This window comes from Barbus barbus (genome assembly GCF_936440315.1).
Source record: "Barbus barbus genome assembly, chromosome: 45".
Taxonomy (NCBI): domain Eukaryota; kingdom Metazoa; phylum Chordata; class Actinopteri; order Cypriniformes; family Cyprinidae; genus Barbus; species Barbus barbus.
In genome coordinates this window covers 24,034,453-24,057,375 of record NC_136723.1, presented here as the reverse complement: position 1 = coordinate 24,057,375, position 22,923 = coordinate 24,034,453, and the positions used below count along the sequence as shown (strand labels likewise).

Below are 22,923 nucleotides of genomic sequence, written 5' to 3'. Positions count from 1 at the left end.
TTTCTGCTAAATTCATAAAAAAAATACATTTACAGTGAATTATACCATTTCTGATTAAAAAATTAAGTAAAAATTCATGAATATGGCATATAATGAAATAGTGTTAAGAACATTTAAACCATAACACTTAATACATTTTCTTTAAAGGGGACCTATTATGCAAAAATCACTTTTATAAGGTGTTTGAACACAGTTGTGTGGCTGCAGTGTGTGAAAACAACCAGCCTATAATGCTAAAAATCTACCAACTCAATTTTTTATAAAACCAATAAATCCTGAACAGTCTCTCAGAACGAGCTGTTTCAGATTCTCCCTCTGTTCACGTCACCGAGGGGGAAAAGTTCAGCCCATTTGTGGCGCTCTCTGTCTCTAGCATAAACACAGCCCTGAGTGAGAAGCTACAGTCCGCCATTACTGGAGATATATACAATATCAGCTCCAAAGAGGCTTTGCAAGTGTTGTGTTTTGGGATGCACTAATGAACACAGGAGTCTCCATAATCTCCCCTCATCTGAGCCAAGGACACTGGTTACATTTCATTTTCAATGGAAATATCCTAGAAAAAATCGGTAACGTCCCTTAAATGTTTAGGAATTAATACCAACGCTTCGTGCGCGAACGTCAGCTCCAGACAAAGTAAGCATCACACGTTGTTTTCCAAATTTCCTTTCTGAAAGAGCTTCTTGGCACTCTGTAAGGCTTATTGCTAAAGCTATCATTGTTTCTCTGATGCTGCTTTCAAGTGCTATCAGAATGATTGTGAATAGGAATGTGGGAGTTAAAAGTTGCATATGAAAGCAATGTGAGTAGATCGCTTGAAGTTGTCGAGCTCATGATCAGAAGTGGGACTTATAAAGTTTGTGATAGCATGAGACCAGCTATGTTGTTATTTTTATCGCGCGGTGCTCCCTGTGTAATTCATAAACACAAATTTATTATGCACAGTACAATCAGATGACTGACCTTGAAACAGAGTATGTTTTCTGTAAAGATAACAGGCTTTTACTAATAGTGAAATGTTTATTTGCAAAGGCTAGCACTGCTAATGCTGGAGCTTGAGCTCTTGAAACTCCGCCCTCTACTCCGGGAACAACAGCTCATTTGCATTTAAAGCAACACACTCAAAATCTGCACGTTTTCGCTCATACCCTAAAAGTAGCAAATTTAACAAGCTATAAAAATTTATCTGTGGGGTATTTTGAGCTAAAACTTCACATATAAGCTCTGGGGATATCAGAGACTTATTTTACATCTTGTAAAAAGGGGCATAATAGGTCCCCTTTAAAAGAAAAAAACTTCAGCTAAATAAGTACAAATATGAACAGTTGATGAAATTTAACTTTTCCATGTTTTGTCTAACAGAGATGCCAGAAAGCAACCCGATGGACGACAGCTTAAATGACATCACAGATGTGGCGCCCTGTCGAAAACACCGCCACCGACATCTCCAAGAGCTGGAGAGTCAAGCCAAACGAGCAGCGCTGGACCAGCGACAGAGATCCAGGTATCATCACTCACATCCTCAGATTTACACACATCCTCTGTCTAATTACACATTTTATTGCTGTCGATCGGCTCAAACTCCTGGAGGCCTGTTATGTAATATTGCATATGATACCCATAAACCCCTGCAACTGCAGCCATAAAAATGTCAGTGATAATTCCAGTTGTCTTATTCTCTGGTGGCCATTTCATGCAACCTTGGATGCTGCTTTCTCTCTCTGCGCCTACAGCCAGTCAAGCAGACAGAAGCAGGTTTCCCAGAACCCTCTTCCGTTGCACAGAATCCATTGGTCGTTTGCCAGCACCTTGTATTTTTCCAGTGGAGGCCCCCCTGGGTGCTTCTCTCTCCAGCTCATTTTTACCTATTAATAGGAGAATGTGTATAATTTCATCTCCTCCTTTGCCAGTACCTCAGTTGCCTCTGTAATTGTACAATAAAAATCCCATGAATGGTTTAGATTTGCGTTGAGCAACTTCTTCAGACTTGATGGCACCTGAGGGACACCGATCCTGAGAAAACGTGTTGCGTTTATCTTAAAATAGTCATGCTGTTTTGGAGATTATTTGGCGTTAGGTATTATTTTTAAGTTATTATTTGTTATTATTCCTAGGAGATTCTTTCAGGGTTTCCCACAGTTCTTCAGTCTAAAATAAATAGCTGATGAAACAAATAATTTCACCCAATATTTGTGTATGTAATGGATTTTTTGCGCTTATTTCAGTACTGAGTTGTTTGCTTAACAATATGCCGATGTCTACTGTGATCAACTACAAGCACTAGATGAATGTCTTACACACTTTACAAGAGGAGTGTGGTATGTGTGACTCGATTGATTGGTTAACCGACTCGTTACACCTTTTAAATCAGTTCAGTTTGGATGTTGCCTTAGAAGGCAGCTGCCAAAGTAGACAGTAGGTAGAAAGGCAGCTCACTAGCATTTGGAACAGAGCCCGTGTTTTTTAGGTTGGCAGACATATACTATATGAAAGTTTCTCGAGTTGGCAGACATTTAAGAAAGACGCTTTGGCTTCATATTGTATTGACGTTATGCTGGGCTATGCAGAGATTAACGTTTAATGAGGGTCTTTTAAAACTTGGTAAAAACAAGAGTGTTTGTGTGACTCTGTAGGCAGAGTAAATATTTAAACTTATTCTGTTTAAAAGTGTTTCTAGCCTCCCAGTGTCAGCGGCTGCGTCCCGTGTCAGCAGACACTCAAAGCAGTGACGTTCGCAGGCCCCGGTGGGCCGAGGCCGCGGTGGTCTATGACAGAATGGTGCCTCTACGCCAGATGGTTTGTGCGTGTGTTTGCGTGTCAGGTGTTGAGGGAGACTGAGAGTTTGTATTGGACTTCTTCTCTCGTTCTGCAGGGTCTGTCACCGTGGTAAAACTTTCCAAACTTTAATAGACTGCCATGGCATAGAGATCTGGCTGTAACTTCTTTAGAGAATAATATCACATACGCCACTTCGTATCACACGTGTGGAGAAATCCAGCTGGAGGATTCTCATTCTGTTCCTGGAATGAGGTTTTTAACAGCTGCGTGGCTTTGAATGCCTCGGCTAATTACGCACAATTTTGTGCCTCAAAGAAAGCTGGAACGCTCTTGTAAAACGTGACACAAATTAGTGGTAGCGTATCGTGAATGAGTTTCGTTTTATGTGGCAGACGGAGTTAAAGGAACAATTCACCCACAAATTCAGTCATCCTGTACTCGCTGTCATGTGATTCCAAAGCTGTATGACTTTCTCTCTTCATGCAAAAACAGATGTTTTGAAGAATCTTAATGCTGGTTTCCAAAAAATTAAAAGGATAAGGAATGAGACTGTCAAGCTCCAAAAATGGCAAATAAATAAATGGAAAATGAAGAACAATACTTTTTGTTTCATTTAATAAATTTTTGCATTGCTTCACAAAACTTACAACACAAAATATTACTTTATGCTACTACACAAATTATTTTTATGGTGCTTTTTTCCCCTTTATTGAGCTAGACTATCTACTTTCATACAGGTGTAAGTTAATGCTAATGTCATAGTCCCCAAGGCTGCATTTATTTAATCAAAAACACATTAAAATCAGTAATATTGTGAAATATTTTTGACAATTCAAAGTTTTAAAATGTAATTTATTTCTGCGATGCAAAGCTGAATTTTCAGCATAATTACTCCAGTCTTCAGTGTCATGCTTCATATTTTTATGAAAACAGTGATTTGGCATTTTTTCAGGATTTTTTTACTGAATAGAAAGTTGAAAAGACCAGCATTTATTTTAAATAGATTTGTAACATTATAAATGTCTTTACTGTCATTTTTGAACAATGTAATGCATCCTTACTGAATAAAAGTATTCATTTCTTTAACAAAAATAAATCTTACTGACCCCAAACTTCAAGTAAACATCAAAGTAAATTCACTAATCAGTGAACATTATGAAAACAGTCATTGTTCAGACCTCTAGCAACTTCCATGCCAATGTCTCTATCGCTCTGCCAACATCTCTAGAGTAATCAAAAAGCAAATGGCCTTTTATTATCCGTTTAAAGGCCCTGTATGGGTATCAAGAAATTTGCCAGTAGCAGCTTCCCAGCAGCCAAAATACAGTCATTGGATAGAGATAGAGAAGTATCAGTGCCACGGTTTTTTTTCCTTTTCTTTTTCTCACAAACAACCGCACAATCACTGCTGTCTACAGATGGTGAGACTCTGTGCCATGACATCTGCTCTAATAAAGCCCATTTTTAAAAACATTTCTCCTCTAAAGGCTGAAAAGAATCAGCCAGCAGACATCATTTTATTCAAAATCATTTGAAAGACTGGTTATGGCTTATCTGAAGGACATCACTGGACCCTTACTGGACCCCCTGCAGTTTGCCTACAGAGCAAACAGGTCTGTGGATGATGCAGTCAACATGGGACTGCACTTCATCCTGAAGCATCTGGACAGACCAGGGACTTATGTGAGGATCCTGTTTGTGGACTTCAGCTCCGCTTTTAACACCATCATCACGGAAACCCTTCAGAATAAACTAACCCAGCTCTCCGTCCCCACCTCCGTCTGTCAGTGGATCAACAGCTTCCTGACAGACAGACAGCAGTTAGTAAAGCTTGGTAAATCCACATCCAGCACTCGTACCATCAGCACTGGAGCTCCTCAGGGCTGTGTACTCTCCCCACTGCTCTTCTCCCTCTACACCAACGACTGCACATCTAAAGACCCCTCTGTCAAGCTCCTGAAGTTTGCAGACGACACCACACTGATCGGCCTCATCCAGGACAGTGACGAGTTTGCTTACAGACAGGAGGTTAAGGAGCTGGCTGTCTGGTGCAGTCTTAACAACCTGGAGCTTAACACGCTCAAAACTGTGGAGATGATCATGGACTTCAGGAGAAACCCCCTTCACTCCCCCCACTCACCATCATGAACAGCACTGTGACTGCAGTGGAGTCATTCAGATTCCTGGGCACCACCATCTCTCAGGACCTGAAGTGGGATATTCACATAGACTCCATTGTCAGGAAGGCCCAGCAGAGGTTGTACTTTCTTTGCCAGCTGAGGAAGTTCAACCTGCCACAGGAGCTGCTGAAACAGTTCTACTCCGCCATCATTGAATCCATCCTCTGCACTTCAATAACTGTCTGGTTCAGCTCAGCTACCAAATCTGACCTCAGAAGACTACGGAGGGTAGTCCGGACTGCTGAGCGAATCATTGGTACAACCCTCCCCACTCTCCAAGAACTGTACTTATCCAGAGTGAGCAAAAGGGCCGGCAAAATCACTCTGGACCCCTCACATCCAGCACACTCCCTCTTTGAACTGTTACCGTCTGGTCGACGCTACAGAGCTCTGAGCACCAGAACGACCAGACACAGGAACAGTTTCTTCCCTCAGGCAATCCATCTCATGAACACTCAACAATAAACGTGGAACACACAACTATAATACATTATCCATTCACCACACTCACTTATTTTATTTTTATTTTCTCATTTCTAATTTGCACATACTTGACCTGTACATACATAGTTGTCTATATTATATATTGTGTTTTTGCTGCTTTGTACATTGCCTATTTGTATATTATTCTTTTATTATCTGTGTCCTGTCTCTTGCTTTCTGTTGCACTGTGGAGCTTCTGTCACTACAACAAATTCCTTGTATGTGTAAACCTACTTGCCCAATAAAGCTCATTCTGATTCTGATTCTGATTTGTTTATTCAGCTACAGGACCGCTTGTGGTGCACGTCCTCAACTCTCGACACATGTTTAGATCAGGGAAGTGTAATCACGTCTTTAGTTCATTTGGGGTGCTTTTTTTATTCAGATGAATGTGAAAATCTTTGTGCAATACATTTTTTAAGTCAATGTGGTGCGGGACTTGGTTTTATCTGTTGTAAATTGATTGGAGCATGGAGGTAGATGATTGTCCTGAAAAGTAATTTCTTTGAAAGAGAAAGTTAGATTGTTGTGATTTTTAGATTGCGCAGACAAACAAAAAAAGAGATTTGTAAATCATTGAGACTGCAAAGTAAATTGACTGTGAAGTGTCTCCTTCCAGGTCAAGGAGAAGGAAGTCGAAACTCTTTTAGAGGATTCAGAGGTGCATCAGAAGTTAAACAGTTATTTTTTAGAAGAAGAAGAAAGACAGAAAGAGAGAGATGAAGGAAGGGAGAGAGAGCAAGAGAAAGAAAGACATGGATTTGGCTCCTGGCTGAAACTGTGCTGTTCTACAGTCTCCCAGCACCTGCCTAGAGATGGATCTGGCAAAGCACCACAATAGACAACAATCAGGCCAGTTACACTGCATTAATCCAGACCTCAGCATGTGTGTTTGCTGTCGGTCACTTCATGAGTCTCCCAAAGAAAGATCCGGCTCGAGTTTTACCTCACATTAAAAGGTAAATTTACCTCACATTTTTTTAATTGTGACGACATTTCCATAAGTACATTTCATACATTTCATAGTTTTTAAAAATAATGTCACAATGCAAAATCTTTAGTGGTCTGTCTTAAGAATAGTCATTTTATTTTTGCAAAACATATTTTTTATTGCTCTGTCAGTTTTTGTGAGTTTACCCTTGTTATGCTTCTGTTAATAAATAATTATCCTTGGTAAAGTAATGTAATGGCAAATTGTCATTGTTGGTTGTTTATTTATTTTATTTTTCAAATTCATTTATTTTTTGTTATGCAGGATGTGTTCGGATTTGTTGATCGAAATATGGCAGCTTGATGGATGTTGAGTTTGACTTGTTTAGTGTGTTACAATCTGTTTGCATCGTTCTAATAAAATCATCCATTGGTTTACTTTATATGATATGTGAACATACATTTACCTACATCAGCTTCTTATGTCACAATATGGCTGTAGTCTGATATTTGGCTCCGTACTGTACCGTAATGTAACATCTCTCCCCCTTTTTGGGCTCCTTTGCATTTTCTTAACCAGTTCCAGAACTTCTCGTCATGTCCGTAATAATTTAAAAGAAACATAAGACCTTTTTTCCCAACCCGCAGACAATTCCCGCCCTGTTCCCAGTGAATCATGACAGCAACTATAGCGGCTTACAAGGCGTCAGCGTCTGCATTTGTGCTCATCTGTTATCCCTGCTCATACGGATTTCCTCTCAGAGTGCAGTAGGAAAGTCTCTCTCAAAGCTGTCTTCACAGGAGAGTTTAGTTACGTCAAAATGACTTCCAGATGCGTCCAATGCATTTGATCAAGGGAAACCCCTTGACCATACCGCGATATTTACACGTGCAGAAATGCAGATACACTGTTTACACTCCAATTGCGCTGACTAAGCATTGTTTCACTTTGTGTTTGTGTTGTAAAGGCTTGCTGAAAGCACCAAAGACGCATTTCTGATGCTCGAGTTACTTAGTTCAATAAATGTGGTTTTTGAGAGTCAAATGAGAATGAGTGAATCGGCTAATTCCATGTTGGTGTTTACACATTAAAAAAAGATCAAAATCTTAAGGCCTCTCAGGGTTTATTTGGTACCAACACACCCTATAAAAGCTCTTTGGTCTCTGTTAGTGCAAGAAAAGACCAAATACAAACCTTTCTTGTTTCTTTGTATTTCTACAGAAGAATCGTGATCTGTTTGCAAACAGGAGCTGTTTCATACTTTAAAGGAATAGTTCATCCAAAAATGAAAATTTGCTGAAATTGTACTCACCCTCAGGCCATCCAAGATGTAGATGAGTTTGTTTCTTCTTCAGAACAGATTTGGAGAAATTTTGCATTCCAATGGATCCGAATGGGTGCCGTCAGAATGAGAGTCCGAACATCTGATAAAAACATTACGGTAATTCACACCACTCCAGTCCATCAATTAACATCTTGTGAAGAAACAAAATTTGTAAAAAACAAATCCATCTTTACAATGTTTTTAACTTCAAAACATAAAATATGAGTCTTCCACTCATAATATTGCTTTCGCCAGTGAAAAAGTTAACTCATCTGAATCAGGAGAGAAATATGCACAAATCAATCAACATTTAAAACAGCAAAAACAATTCTAAACGAATATGTTTTGATGTGAGAGGACAACATGGCATGGACTTTTTCACTTAAGGAAGTGTTATTATGGATCATGGACTCTATATTTTGGCCGGAAGCTAAGTTAAAACATCTTAATGATGGATTTGTTTCTTACAAACACACAGATTTTCACCTTGCAAGACAATAATTGGTGGACTGCAATGGAATGGTGTGGATTATTTGTGAATTACTGTGATGTTTTTATCAACTGTTTGGACTCTCATTCTGACGGCACCCATTCACTGCTGAGGATGCATTGGTGAGCAAAAGATGTAATGCTAAACTTCTGTAAATCTGTTATAATGAAGAAACAAACTCATCTTGTACAGCCTGAGGATGAGTATATTTTCAACAAATTTTCATTTTTGGGCAAACTATTCCTTTAACTAGCTAACATCACACGAACAAAAGGAACAAAACTCGAACATCAACAGCCTGCGATTCATTCTCGGTAAAGCATGCTTTTTCATAGACACCAATGATTATGCTAATAAATGGATTTAGTTGAAGCAACAGAATGTGGCATCTGTGTTTTTAAAGAGTTCTGTTGCTTCAGTCCCAGTGTACCTCGCCTAACACTTTCTTCCTTTTTGCCAAACAGCTTTTTTTAATCGCACGTCTCAGAAGCAAGTATTTGAATCCTGAACTGCACTTGTGGCAGGTTGAGCCCTCGGATGCGATTCTGCCGGGATCATGAACCTGGAAACACAATCGGTTTTACAATATAAAGCCTTGTTGCTTGTACATTGGGGCCCAAAAGTCTGATTCTTCCAGCCAAACTGCTTCTGTGTTGCATTTATGATTAGTAACATTGAAATAGATCACAATCTGAAATGCTTATTTTTAAAATCTTTGTTGTTTTATCATATTATTGTCATTTTTTGTACATTTACATGAAGAAAATCTTATATTTTCCATGTGTTTTAGACTTTTTGACTCCTCTTTATGTGGCAGTAACATTTCAGTGTTGTGAATCTTTGTTTTCCCCATTTCCCAATGGGGTCATTGCAGTTGAATATTTCACTTTTATTTTTCCTGATTGTTATTATGGTGGTATTTTATGGAGCAGCTCTTACTTATTCACCAAGATCTTAAAGGGTTTCTGGAATCTCCTCAGCATGATCCGCTAAAACCGTGTCTTATTCACCTGAGTCCTGTAGCTGCATTATGAGGGGACACTGCTGGATGCAAACCTGTTTCTAATAAGGAAGAGCTTGTTTCCAGAGACAGGCTCTTTAAGAGTGTGAATGCTTTACGTGGACGCTGTTAACTTTTAATGAAACTCCATTTCCCCCGCAGTGAGGCTTATTAAAGCCCACAAATATTAGTCAAGAAAATCAGAAAACTCTGAATATGATTCCTGGTGCATTATTTAATGCATTCACTTCTTATTCTTTTTACTCATTCTTTTTCTTAGAATTATCCTTAAAATAAATCTATTTATTTATTTAATGCATTATTTATATAGAAGTGTGTGTGTATGTATGTATATAAATATATATGAAGAGTTCATTTGCAAAAACCGATGTTTTTTTTTTTTTCAGAAATTATGTTTTTTTTTATTGCGCATTCCAAGTAATTTCAATCAAGTTGTTTTGATTAAATAATAACTAAACAAATACAGGCAATTTACAAAATTCATTGAAAGTAGCTTTATTTACATATTAAAAGTTTGTTTTATAGCAAAAGCAGACAACTCCACATTTCATGTTTTAGAGTTGTTTGTATATATATACAGATTGCGAGGGCATCTCCTGTGCACAGCCCTCTTCAGATCACCCCACAGATGTTCAATGGGATTCAGGTCTGGGCTCTGGCTGGGCCATTTCAAAACTTCAATCTTCTTCTGGTGAAGCCATTCTTTTGTTGATTTGGATATATGCATTGGGTTTACACCACCGGACAAGCTTTTCTTAAAAGGCTACATGATCCCCGGCACATCCTGAAATTAACAGGCTTACGGGACCATAAATCTCATTTATTTTCCCTGTGACCTGATTTCTTCTAGCGCTTTGAAAAGCTTTTCATAGCCCTTATAGACAGGATCCTGTGGGAATTACTGCAGTTTAGCCTTTCTTTTCTTGTTTTAATGCTGAGGAAGCGTTTCTGACATGCTAACTTTGTCACAATGTAGTAACCAAAGTCATTTTGTCTTCATATCAGCCTAAATTAGTTCTGACTTCAGGGCATTTATGTCACATATTTCCAGCAGGATGTTCATCAGAGTCAGATTCACCTTGAAAGTGACCTTTTGTTAGCATGCAGTAAATGTGAGATGCTGAAAACATATGGCATGTGCCTGATTATAAAGGAGCTTTTTTTGACAGAAGCAGGGTGAACTGTGCAGCGTTTAGTCTTGACCCCGTTTCAAGGAGCCTGTGGTGGGATGGGCTTTGACTGGGTCACTGTAATCAGGCAGCAGTCAGACTTTACTCCAGTGTCATGACTTATACTAGCTCCTGCTATGTTTTTAACCTTCACCTTCTGCTGACAGTTGTTCCTTCACTTTGTAATTTTAGAGAGAAGCCGACCGAAGAGGCCAAAGCAGAGACGAGCAAAACGTCAAACGTCAAACCAAAACCAGCAAGCGCTGCTGCGAACCTTGATCCGGACGACCTGTTCGATGATATATGACCCTCTTTGGGACCTAATGAGCACTGTTTGTGATAAGCATGACTTTTGTACTGTTTTTAAACTGGAGGAGTAATAAAATTGTATGTTTTAAAAGTATTTTTATAGTAAAGATGAATTGGCTAAACAATAAAAGTTGAAAAAAGAATACTACTTTTTAATGGCAAGTGGAGCACGATTATGAATTAGTCCATTTTAACTCTGTAAGGTGTGAATAAATATAATAAATGTGAATAAAGATGTCATTTTCTCATTCCCCAAGTAGTGATATTTCAAAATGGATTTTAATCCCAAACTGTTTTTGCATTTTTTTTTTTTTATTATTATTATTGTACACCATTTTTGTTATGGATATCTTTGCTGGGGGGGGGGGGGGGGGGGGGGGGGTCTGATCTTTTGGTCCTGGCAGACTCCTCAGGCTGGCCTGCTGGTTTTAGTGAGGACTGGGCTTTTTCCAGCTGGCTAGACCAGCAAACCAGTCTATGATGGGTTTTGAGAATATCATAGAGACTGAGGTGAGTGAACTCTTTGAACTCTCTCTCAAAAAAAATCTTACTTATCTTTATGATCTCATATTATTGAGAAAATATATTTGTACTAAAAAATTGTTTTGTCATAGGAAACTGTAATAAAAAATGTTCAAATTTGATTAATAAACGTAACCACACACATGGTGGAAAACAAACAAACAGTTTTCTAGGTAAAATTGCATATATTGTATAATATAATATATTGTTTTTATTCAGCAAGGATTGAATTTAGGAAGAATTTAAATTGATCAAAAGTCAGAGAAAAGTTGTTTATGATGTTACAAAAGATTTGTATTTCAAATAAATGCTGTTCTTGTGAACTTTGTTCATCAGAGAATCCTCAAAAAAAAAAAGTCTATCAAGGTTTCCACAAAAATATTGTGCAGCACAACTGTTTTCAACATTGATAATAATCATAAATCTTTCTAGAGCTGCAAATCTGCATATTAGAATGATTTCTGAAAGATTGTGTGACGCTGAAGACTGGAGTAATGATGCTGAAAATACAGCTTTGCATCACAGTAATACATTTCATTTTACAACATATTCAAATGTAAAATTTCTAAATATTCATGTATTTTTGATCCAACAAAAGCTGCATTGATGAACACATTAAAAAAATCTCACCAACCTTAAAATTTTCAACAGCAAGGTATGAATTTCAGCCTTATACCTTAATTTTGATTTGTAATCTCGCACATGGCAATAGCTAAATCGAATCAATGGTGCAGGCTTTTTTCTAGAGGAGGTAAAGGTGCTGTCTCTCCCCCGTGTGGAAAGCTCAGGCAAGCTCTTATAAGTGGAGTTGGGCAGTTCACATCAGTTCACAAGAATAATTTGGTCACTTTCACACCCCTTAATAACCCAGTAACTCCATCAGCACCTTCTCCATCAGATTATCAGTGCTCTGTCAGACCGCGCATTGAGATACAGATGCGCTTTTACGCACGACTCCGCGTAATACAGAGCAGCTTGATGATCAGGACTGCGAATGTTTAGTGCATATAATCTATCAAATGAATACTCATTTCATTTGCAAAGTTGAATCGAAGCCTGACACTTATTTTAGCTCTCACATGTACGTGCAGTTCGACACTGAATTGGATTTTGCGCGGACATTTTTCGAGATTGTACGCAATGCATTCATAATAAAGTTAGTAAGAGAAACAGATCATTTGTTTTTAATTACTTATAACCCAAGTGATCAGTGATTCAAGGTCTAGTTTGCACCAACTCGAAGAGCGCAGAACATCCCCTTTCCTCTTCAGCAGGATGGATCAGATTCATTTTGGGTGGGCACTTTCTGCCCCTCCTCTGGAAACTGACGAAATCATGGGTGGACATGGAATTTGAACTTGCTGCCGGCGCATGTCTCCAGTCTTTTCGTGGGCACCAGGGAAAGAAAGAGCACTGAGGTCTACAGCTCACTATTGGGGCATCAGAGATATTTGCACTTTTTTTGTGAAGGATTGCATTTGGAGAATCAGGAATAGCCAAGACTGCCTACAGGAAAAAGTAAGTTCTATTCTATTCTATAAAACAATGATGTCCTAATTGATAAGTGATGAATATTACTATTATTTCACATGAATAAGTCATTTGCTGCGGTTAATGTCCATTGCATCTAATCTGACCATGTTCTGCTCTCCGTCTTTTGATATTAGAGCAGATTTACATCTCTTTGTTTCTCATTTGATTGTGTTGTCAGACCTGAAGCTTTGTTTGCGTTTGGCATCTTCTCAGTGGAGATCCACTGATCATTGTCTCATCACTATCACTGAAACAGCAGCTCTGCTTTAACGCTGATCACTGAGAATGCGAGCTTTGGGTTGATTTCAGATGTTCATTAGCGCTGGAGATTTTCACGGTGATGTTAATTGTTGCGTGAAGGTGCTTTATATATATCACTCTCTAGTGTTTGATAGTGTGTACTATATAGGGCGTGTGTGACTGTCACCACAGCTGTCGCAAAATGATCTTTGTGTTTCCGAGGAATGAGTAAAGTAGGACTGTCCAGTATATTAAGATGGAACATATACATCCTTTTTAACCGCTAATTATGAATGAAGCTTTCATAAACACGTTCTGTATCTGATGGCAAAGCCATATATTGCATTGATAAAGGGAGACAGGAAAGCAAACAGACAGTGGGTGTCTAAAGACCCAGTTGGATCTGGAACAAAGACATAGACGGACATTAAACACCCGCAGTTTGACAACCAACCCACGTTTAGGAGTAAACTGGAGCTGCCCATGCAAAACGAACTAAACTCATGACTGGCTTTTACCAAATGAAAAGCTTTTATTGATTTATTTACAGAACTGAGATGTTATTGGACGTTAAGCACATCCTCTGGTTGGTCTGTGCCTGCAGCGCTGCTGTAACCAAAGATGGTGAGTTTTGGAGTGTTTTAAGGCGTTTTTTTATTCTTTATTCTCATTAAAGTGATAATCTTCTTTCTTTTAAAACAATTTTGCCTGTCCAAACCTAGGTAAACGCTATAGGGATGCAGTCATGTTAATATTCTGGCTGATAAGCCAGTTATCATTTTCATTTGATGGACGATATCGATCAAATTATCACCGATAATCACTTTTATGTCATGACTCGATAACAGTTAAATGGCAGATATTAAAATTCAATACTATTGTTCATTTTAAATGATAGCCTACAAGTGAATTTAGGCATCGCAACATTTATGCATAATATGAAAAATATTAATAGGCCTATTATTTACATTTATGCATTTAATGCTTTTATCCAAAGCAGAGGAACAAATATGGCAACAATTTGTCAAAGAATCAACAATTACTGCATATAATAAATATAGTGTATTGAGTCCTAAAAATATTCATAAAATCAGTTATTTATTATAAAAGTTGTAAATATAATAATACATTTTATAAGTAAGTATGTGCTAATATTAGCCTAAATATTTTTTAAAAATTGGTTAAAGCTTAGATTTATTGGTATTATTAAAGTATTAGTGTTTTTACAGATTGACTACATGATGACAAAAGTAACTGAACTTAAAATGAAGAGAAATGAGCATGTACATTATGTAAAATCAACACATACAATGATATATTTGTAAAAAAATGATATGAAACTGATATATTATGCTTCCCTTGTAATCATTGTAAACCAACTATCAATCGCTCAGCAGTGTGTCGTGTGCTAAACGACTACTTCCTGTCTGCTACAGTGTTATTTTAGTTTCAATGATGCACTAGTGGTTAACATGTAGAATTATAATTAGAATATCAAAATATTAAAATATTTCATCGATATTAATATATCGTTTTCATTATGTTTTAGGGTTAGTTTATTGTTATTTTAGTACTTAAACTTACTTTATTTAAGCTAGATGAAAGTTTTCATTTTTGTTTAGTTAGAAATATTCAAAGTTGTTTTTTTTTTGTTAATACTTTTTTAATTTCAAGTAATTTTATTATATATATATAGGCCCGGTTTCACAGACAGGGCTTAGACTAAGCCAGGATTAGGCCATAGTTCAATTAGGACATTTAAGTGATTTTTATAAACGTGCCTTAGAAAAAAAAAACATTACAGGTGTGCATCTCAAGACAAAACAAAGGCACTGATATATTTTAAGATCAATCAGTGCAAGTTTATTTCAGTTAAAACAGCTTAGACTTACATTTTAGTCTAGGACTAGTCTTAAGCCTTGTCTGTGAAACCGGGGAATATAGTTTTAGTTAATGATAATAGCCCTGGTCTGCTATAAGTGGCTAATACTGTATGAAAGATGACCTGCAATGTTTTTGGTTTATGAAACTGTTATGTTTCTTTTAATACCGTAATTAAGCAGTATCCTCTCCTCCATCTGCTTCTTGTTTGCAGACTCCGCTCGTAGGATGAGGGTGGAGAGGAGTTCTCCGGTGAGGGGCTCGCTGGCGGAGCAGGTGGTCCTGCCCTGCTATTTCTCCATCCTCCCGCCTCCAACCAGCAGCTCCAGCACCTCCACCACTGCAGCCACAGCCACGGTCTCCAGCGCCCACCAGGACCATCTCCGCATCAAGTGGACTAAACTCGTGGGCGATGAGGAAATCACCGTGATCGTGACCCAGAATGGCTTCCTCAAGATGGGGCCGGAGTTTAAAGGCAGGGTATCGGTTCCCAAACACTCTGAGGACGAGGGCGACGCGTCTCTGACCATAGAGAGGCTCAGGGCCAGTGATGCAGGCGCTTACCGCTGCGAGGTCATGCACGGCATTGAAGACACTCAAGAGTCCGTCTCCCTGGACGTCAGCGGTCAGTCATTCTCTATGCAAATTATGAAAGCAATACATGTTCCTGGTCAAACTGTATTCATATGATCCTCCAACCGACAGTCCATTTTGTTACAGAACAGCTACTTTTCAGGAGTTTCTTCTGGAGCTAAAATTGGCTATATATAAAAAATAATCATATTATTTGTTAAATGTATAAATACAGTTGTACTGAGTATAAAAATTATCACAATTAAAGTATAATATTAAAATAATGTTTACAATTATTATGAGTAATTTATTAATATAAAATATTAATTTTGAGATTTGCTAAAGATTAGGTTTGTTATTTCATATACTTATATATAATAACTATATATTTTTAGAATTATAGATTATTAGTGTTGTAAAAAATAAACAATAAAGGTAATCTAAATGTAAAAATAGCAACAAAAATGAGCATGTTAAATTAAATATTTGAATTATAATATTATAATTAAATATTCATTAATACTTATCACATATTATAATTAAATATTCCCTATTTTTAATATTATTTCAATGTTTTATTTAAGTTTGATCCAGTTAAATCTGGCCCTACATTTGTCTCACGTTTCACCCAGAAATATAATATAGTTGTTTGTAATATATGTTGTTTTTAAATATTAGACTACAAAGGTAGTTTATATTTAAAAATGGAGGTAATGAGCATGCTAAATTTAATATGTTGACTATAATACAATTATAATTATATATTAATTCATACTTATTAAATACTTTAATTAAATGTTAATTAATAATCATATTATTTTAAGATTTTAACTTTAAGTGGGGCCAGTTTTCATGATCCAGATAAATCCTGGCCTAGAGTTTTCATATTATTAAAGTAAAATGGATTGCAAATTAATGTATGATATGAAAATATGAATGCTATTTATTTAAGTGAAATTGCTCGTATTATTTCTTAAATAATATATTAATTTATATTAAATGTTCACTTTGATATTTGCAAATTATTAGATTGATAATTTTAGACATATAAAATTATATTTTTACATATAATATAATATATTAAATTATTATTGGTTTTAAAGATAAGACAATGGTGATCTAAACTTAAAAATAGGGGAAATGAGCATGCAAAATATTTTTTTCTTTACCATAATATATACTATATATATTTTCTCATGTTTGATGCGGAAATATGTCACGTTGCAAAGTAAAATGGTGTTTCTTTAACTTCCTTCAGCAGGATTCCCATTGGCAGAGTTGTTCAGCAATGGCTCTCAGATGTGCTGCACTTTTTTACTCTCGTAAGCACATGTGATGATGTAATTAGTCATCGCTAGCCAAAATGGAACAGCGTTCCTGTCAGGAGACAAGGGAGAAAGATTATTTTGCTTTAGAGTCTGGAAAAATCACTTTCAGAGTCTGGATTTCCCTCAAATCTTGACAAGGCCCTATTGTGTTTCTAAGTAATAGAAAGGCAGGGTGAATGATTTTGTGTTTTAATCAATACAAGAAAATGTTAAAGCTTTTTTTTGTTTGTTTCCTTGAATGACTGCATTATGAACGAATGTCTGAAAAATCATTCAAGAAACAGTTTTCTTGCAAGACGGTGCCATGCAAAGATTGAAAGTATACAGAGTATTCAAATACACACTAGGAATGTTTATACACAACACTCAAACATTATACATGCAAGAAATGAACTTGTATTAAACCTGAAACATCATCCAACAGAAAACGTGAAAGAAACTGTGACAAACAGCAGTGTATTTGTTTACGGCGTTGTGTTGTGCAGTAAAACCTGAGCACATCTGGCTCAGGTGAGACGGTGCTGTTGGAGTGTTTGTAGGCCCGTAGAGAGCCATGTGCATTCCTGCCAAATACACTCAATGCCCTCTATTAGGCAGCGCTGATTGCCACTCAAGGGTAGCGTCTACCCAAAAAACACACTGCCATCCCTCTGAGGAAAGAGCATTCAGAACCTGGCCCGTCAGCCAGCAGCTCTGCTAATGTACCCAAAAAAGACTTGAAAAGCCCATAAAAGGGCAAATAACAGAGTCAGACTGCATGACCTGTTCTGAGCCTTATTAGTAGTGTTTGCTAAAGCAACGATCGCTGTACTGTTACTCATTTGTGCTACAGTATTAAATTCAACATGTAACTATGATTTCAACAGCAGCTATGAAACTCAACTTATGTTGTTTGTCTGAGTGAAAAACAGTGAACAGATACCTGTGATTTGGGAACCTGCAGAAGTGCTTTTTTTTGCTGTTAAATTTATTTCTGACTTGATTTTTTCCCTTTAAAGCTGCAGTCCATAAGTTTTGCCTCGTTGTCGCCATCTATGTTTGAAAGCCTGGAATTCCAGCCTTGTGCGTGAGTTGTGCTCCGGCACAGATTAATCTAATGTTTTGAGGTGAATGTGTGGCAATCACCTCACCGGTGTGGATATTTACTGTACTTCGCAATCACAGATTCTAGCCTATATCTTGGAATATATGACCCAAATAAGAATTTTCACCGTATATTGCCATCTGAACAAGTAAATAACAAGTCTGCCACGTTTGTTCTGACCAACTGAGGAAAAAAACATTACCATAAATCACGCTACCAAGGGTGATTAAATCTAACGATCGGTTAGCTCATATCACATCAAACCGTGAAAATTATTATTATTGTTATACTTTATTCTCTAATTATTAATGTTAACAACATCAGCATTGTGTGACTGAGTATAGTGTGTATTAGCATGTAGATTTCAATTTCTGTACAGTCTAATATCTAATTGTCATACTATTCTAATTTCATATTAATACATTCTTTCAACTCAAAAAGCAAACTATGCTCCCTTTGAACTGGTTTTCTTTAAAATACAAATCTTGTGTAATCCCAGGCTATCTGTAATCAGAAGCACATTTAAAACTGGAATATAATTTAATATCATTCACATGTGTTTCATAAACACATAATCCTTTCTGGATCACAGTCCGCCATCAAAATGATGCATTTAATTATTACAGCTGCTGTGAGAAAAGACTATAAACGATCGAGTGCAATGCTCGAATTTCCCACAAAAACCTACCCGTACCACTCAAATTAGAAAACATTATTATAAGCTAACAGTTGTGAATCGAGCTAAAGTAAGGCGATAGTTTTGAACACTGGCTGGTTATGTACTTGCTCAAATATTGATTTCGGATCATTTTTAACCAAAAAAAAGTTACGGACTGCAGCTTTAATTTTATTTTTCATTTGCAAACGTTCTTCTTTGGGCCAGTCGTGGCCTAATGGATAGAGAGTTGGACTTGTTACCTGAAGGTCATGGGTTCGAGTCTCAGGTCCGGCAGGGATTGTAGGTGGGGGAGTGAATAACCAACACTCTCTCCACCCTCAATACCACGACTGAGACCCTTGAGCAAGGCACCGAACCCCCAACTGCTCCCCGGGCGCCGTAGCATTGGCTGCCCACTGCTCCGGGTGTATGTTCACTACTGAGTGTGCACTTGGATGGGTTAAATGCAGAGCACAAATTCAGAGTATGGGTCACCATACTTGGCCACACACCACTTCCCTTTCCTTTTTTTTCTAAATGTTGTGTGCATAAATTCATCCCATTTCTTTACTAATTAGTAGAATGCTTTAATTTAATTAATTAGTTATGAAAAAATAACACGATTAAAATATTTTAATGCAGTTAACGCGCTGGCCCCGCCCCCAGACCTTTACGTCATCTTACATTTCATACAGTTGACTGTTGACAAATATAATGCAGGGTAACAACTCCTTAAATGCAGTTATGCCATAAAATTCAATATATTGGTGCAAAAATGCCCCTGTATGAGCTTTTGTCTCATATTTATATCATACGATAAGCGATATCACATGGGTACTGTTTTTGTCATGAAGAGTGCAAATGTGACTTTATACAACAGTGCAGTAAATAAGATGTTATTATTGTGCTATATTTTAAACACAATATTGTGTTTTTGTTCAATTTTGGCAACGGAAATATTAGCTAAAAAGCCACAGCAGAATTGTTGTGCGTCTCCAAAACAGTGGTGTTTAGTTTCCGAATGAATCCTCGTTTTGAACGAATCATGTGAACCAATGATTCAGTAGCCTATTCATAAAGAGAGCTGTTTACTGAATTCCTGAATGAATCAGCCGTTTGAACGAATCATGTGAACCAATGATTCAGTAGCCTATTCATAAAGAGAGCTGTTCACTGAATTCCTGAATGAATCAGCCGTTTGAACGAATCATGTGAACCAATGATTCAGTAGGCTATTCATAAAGAGAGCTGTTTACTGAATTCCTGAATGAATCAGCCGTTTGAACGAATCATGTGAACCAATGATTCAGTAGCCTATTCATAAAGAGAGCTGTTTACTGAATTCCTGAATGAATCAACCGTTTGAACGAATCATGTGAACCAATGATTCAGTAGCCTATTCATAAAGAGAGCTGTTTACTGAATTCCTGAATGAATCAGTCGTTTGAACGAATCATGTGAACCAATGATTCAGTAGCCTATTCATAAAGAGAGCTGTTTACTGAATTCCTGAATGAATCAGCCGTTTGAACGAATCATGTGAACCAATGATTCAGTAGCCTATTCATAAAGAGAGCTGTTTACTGAATTCCTGAATGAATCAACCGTTTGAACGAATCATGTGAACCAATGATTCAGTAGCCTATTCATAAAGAGAGCTGTTTACTGAATTCCTGAATGAATCAGCCGTTTGAACGAATCAACTCATAAAGACATTTACTGCCGGTTTACTGATGGTAGTTTTAGTTTCTACTTTAGATTATCATTTCATTTATTAAAAAGTAAATATATAAAAAAAAAACACTAAAGGGATAGTTTACCAAAAATAAAGAAATAATTATTTAAATTCTGTCATCATTTACTCACCCTCATGTTGTTTCAAACCTGAATTTCTTTTGTAGAACATAAAAGAAGGTATTTTGGCCGTTTACTGTTGGTACCTTAACTGTTTTGGTCACTAGTGACTTTCATTGCATGAACAAAAAGTACTGAGATGTTTCTCAAATTATCTTCTTTTATGTTCCATACTTTATGTTATGCCATAGCCTAAACATTTAACATAACAATAGCTTTAAATTATTTTGGGGGGTATTTTCACAGCCAAATTAGTTTGCAATTAATTAGATAAATTAATCGCAGCACCCTGTAATTAATGAAAAATGTAAAAATAAAGATTAAAAATTTTAATTGACTGACAGCTAGTAATTTGTAATTAATTAGTTTTTGTAATTTAGTGTTGTTGTTTTATTTTATTTTGTTTCATGATTTAAAAATTAACTTAGAAATCATATATTTAGTAAGTTTTATTTTCCATTTTAATTAATTAATTTTATTTTATTAATTTGCATGCTTTATCCTTCTTGAAAATGTTGCATCCATAAATTAATTTTTTATTCATACACATGCAGATGGATGTCTTTGGCCATTGCACTGCATCATGCACCGTTTTTTCCTTTTCTTTCTTTCCGAGCAAGCTGCCATAATCATAGTATTTTCAAGACATTTAGTCTAGTTCAGAATATTTCAGCTGTTAAAATCTTGCGTTAAGATCTGTCTTTAGAGCACTCACAGATAATATAAAAACCTATTTTGAAGACTCTGTTATGTCAGATAATTGCCTTGTGTAAGTTCAGAGCACCATTTAGGGATACTGTATACTTCAAATATGTGTATAGCCAGTTTTGCTATTTTGATGCTGTGTAATGCTTTCAGAGCGATTACTATTCAGATCATGTTCAGTATTTGACACGACAGGTTCCTAAATAGCTGAACAATACAATGATTCTTCATTTTTGCCAGACAACAGCTTGTTGTTGTGGCTGAAACTTTCAGTGTTCAGTACAAAAGTGGCCCTCTTGCTCATTTGTTGTTAGATGAAGTTAAATATGCATATCATGTGACCATATTACCACCTGACTGGAGGAAAAATCAAATTTGTGGTCGGGAGGACTTTTTTAATGTTTTTGAAAGATGCCTCTTAAGCTCACCAAGGCTGCGCTTATTTATCAAAAAATCCAGTAAAAACAGTTATACTGTAAAATATTATTACAATTTAAAATAACTGTTTCCCATTTAAATATATTTTAAATTATAATTTATTCCTGTGATCCAAAGCTGATCACAGGATTCAGTAATCATTCTAACATGTGACCCTGGAGCACAAAAGCAGTCTTAAGTCGCTGGGATATATTTGTAGAAATAGCCAAAAATACATAGTATGGGTCAAAATTATTGATTTTTCTTTTATGCCAAAAATCATTAGGATATTAAGTAAAGATTATGTTTCATGAAGATATTTTGTAAATTTCCTACCATAAATATATCAAAATTATTTTTGATTAGTAATATGCATTGCTAAGAATGCATATTCTTAGAACTTTAAAAGCGATTTTCTCAATATTTAGATTTTTTTGCACCCTCAGATTCCAGATTTTCAAATAGTTGTATCTCGGCCTAATATTATTGTATCCTAACAAACCATACATCAAAGGAAAGATTATTTATTTAGCTTTCAGATGATGTACAAATCTCAATTTCGGAAAATTGAACCTTGTTTGAACTTGTTTTGTGGTCCAGGGTCACATAAGTTGATTTGCTGCTTAAGAAACTTTTATTATTATCAACACTGAAAAAAAAAGTTATGCTGCTTCATATTTTCATGGAAACAGTGATGCATTTTTTTTCAGTATTCTTTGATGAACAGAACAGAAGAACAGTTTTTATTTGAAATCGAAAGCTTTTGACAAATATCTTTAGTGTCTGTAGATGGTGGTCTTGTCAGGTATACAAAAATATTAGTGTGTCACAAACAAAAACATCAGGATTGCTGTGTAAGATTCGATCAAATGAGTTTACTTTGGTTCATGGGCTTGATTTCTGTTTCATCACAGGTGTCGTGTTTCATTACCGCTCCAGCATCAGTCGCTACACGCTAGATTTTGAGCGTGCCAAGCAGGCCTGCATTGATGTGGACGCCACCATTGCCACCGCCGAGCAGCTTTATTCAGCCTACGAGGACGGATTTGACCAGTGTGACGCCGGATGGCTGGCCGACCAAACCGTCAGGTGATTTCTCCAGCTCCAGACTCAAAGCTATGAAATCTTGCTATCTAGATTTGAATATTACTGATATGTAAAGCGCTTCTGGGGTTGTTCTCCACAGATACCCCATAACGAGGCCACGTGAAGGATGTCATGGCGATATGACTCTGAAGCCCGGAGTCAGGTCATACGGACTCAGAAATGCCTCTGAAATGTATGATGTGTACTGCTATGTAGGAAAACTGCAGGGTAAGTTTAGAAATCAGCAGGATTCTCCTCACTTGAAACACACGAGAGACTCACGCTGTGTTCACATCGTGTCAGAATTACTGTAATTATGAGATGACAGTTTGGAAAGTCCTCACACAGAAATCACTT

General features: G+C 36.8%; 2 protein-coding genes across 2 annotated transcripts in view; both read left to right on the top strand.

Moving 5' to 3' along the window:
• The window catches only part of xrcc4 (X-ray repair complementing defective repair in Chinese hamster cells 4), a 44,548-nt gene extending 33,612 nt beyond the window's left edge, over positions 1 to 10,936 (top strand). The window contains exons 7-8 of the mRNA XM_079407637.1: positions 1,363 to 1,504; positions 10,569 to 10,936. Coding sequence (XP_079263763.1) covers positions 1,363 to 1,504; positions 10,569 to 10,683 — 257 coding nt within the window. The 3' untranslated portion in view covers positions 10,684 to 10,936. The remainder of the gene's footprint in view (positions 1 to 1,362; positions 1,505 to 10,568) is intronic.
• A 1,650-nt stretch (positions 10,937 to 12,586) lies between these two features.
• vcanb (versican b) overlaps positions 12,587 to 22,923 on the top strand; it is a 30,967-nt gene continuing 20,630 nt past the window's right edge. Inside the window, exons 1-5 of the mRNA XM_079407832.1 lie at positions 12,587 to 12,725; positions 13,531 to 13,604; positions 15,076 to 15,486; positions 22,395 to 22,569; positions 22,667 to 22,794. Coding sequence (XP_079263958.1) covers positions 13,538 to 13,604; positions 15,076 to 15,486; positions 22,395 to 22,569; positions 22,667 to 22,794 — 781 coding nt within the window. The 5' untranslated portion in view covers positions 12,587 to 12,725; positions 13,531 to 13,537. The remainder of the gene's footprint in view (positions 12,726 to 13,530; positions 13,605 to 15,075; positions 15,487 to 22,394; positions 22,570 to 22,666; positions 22,795 to 22,923) is intronic.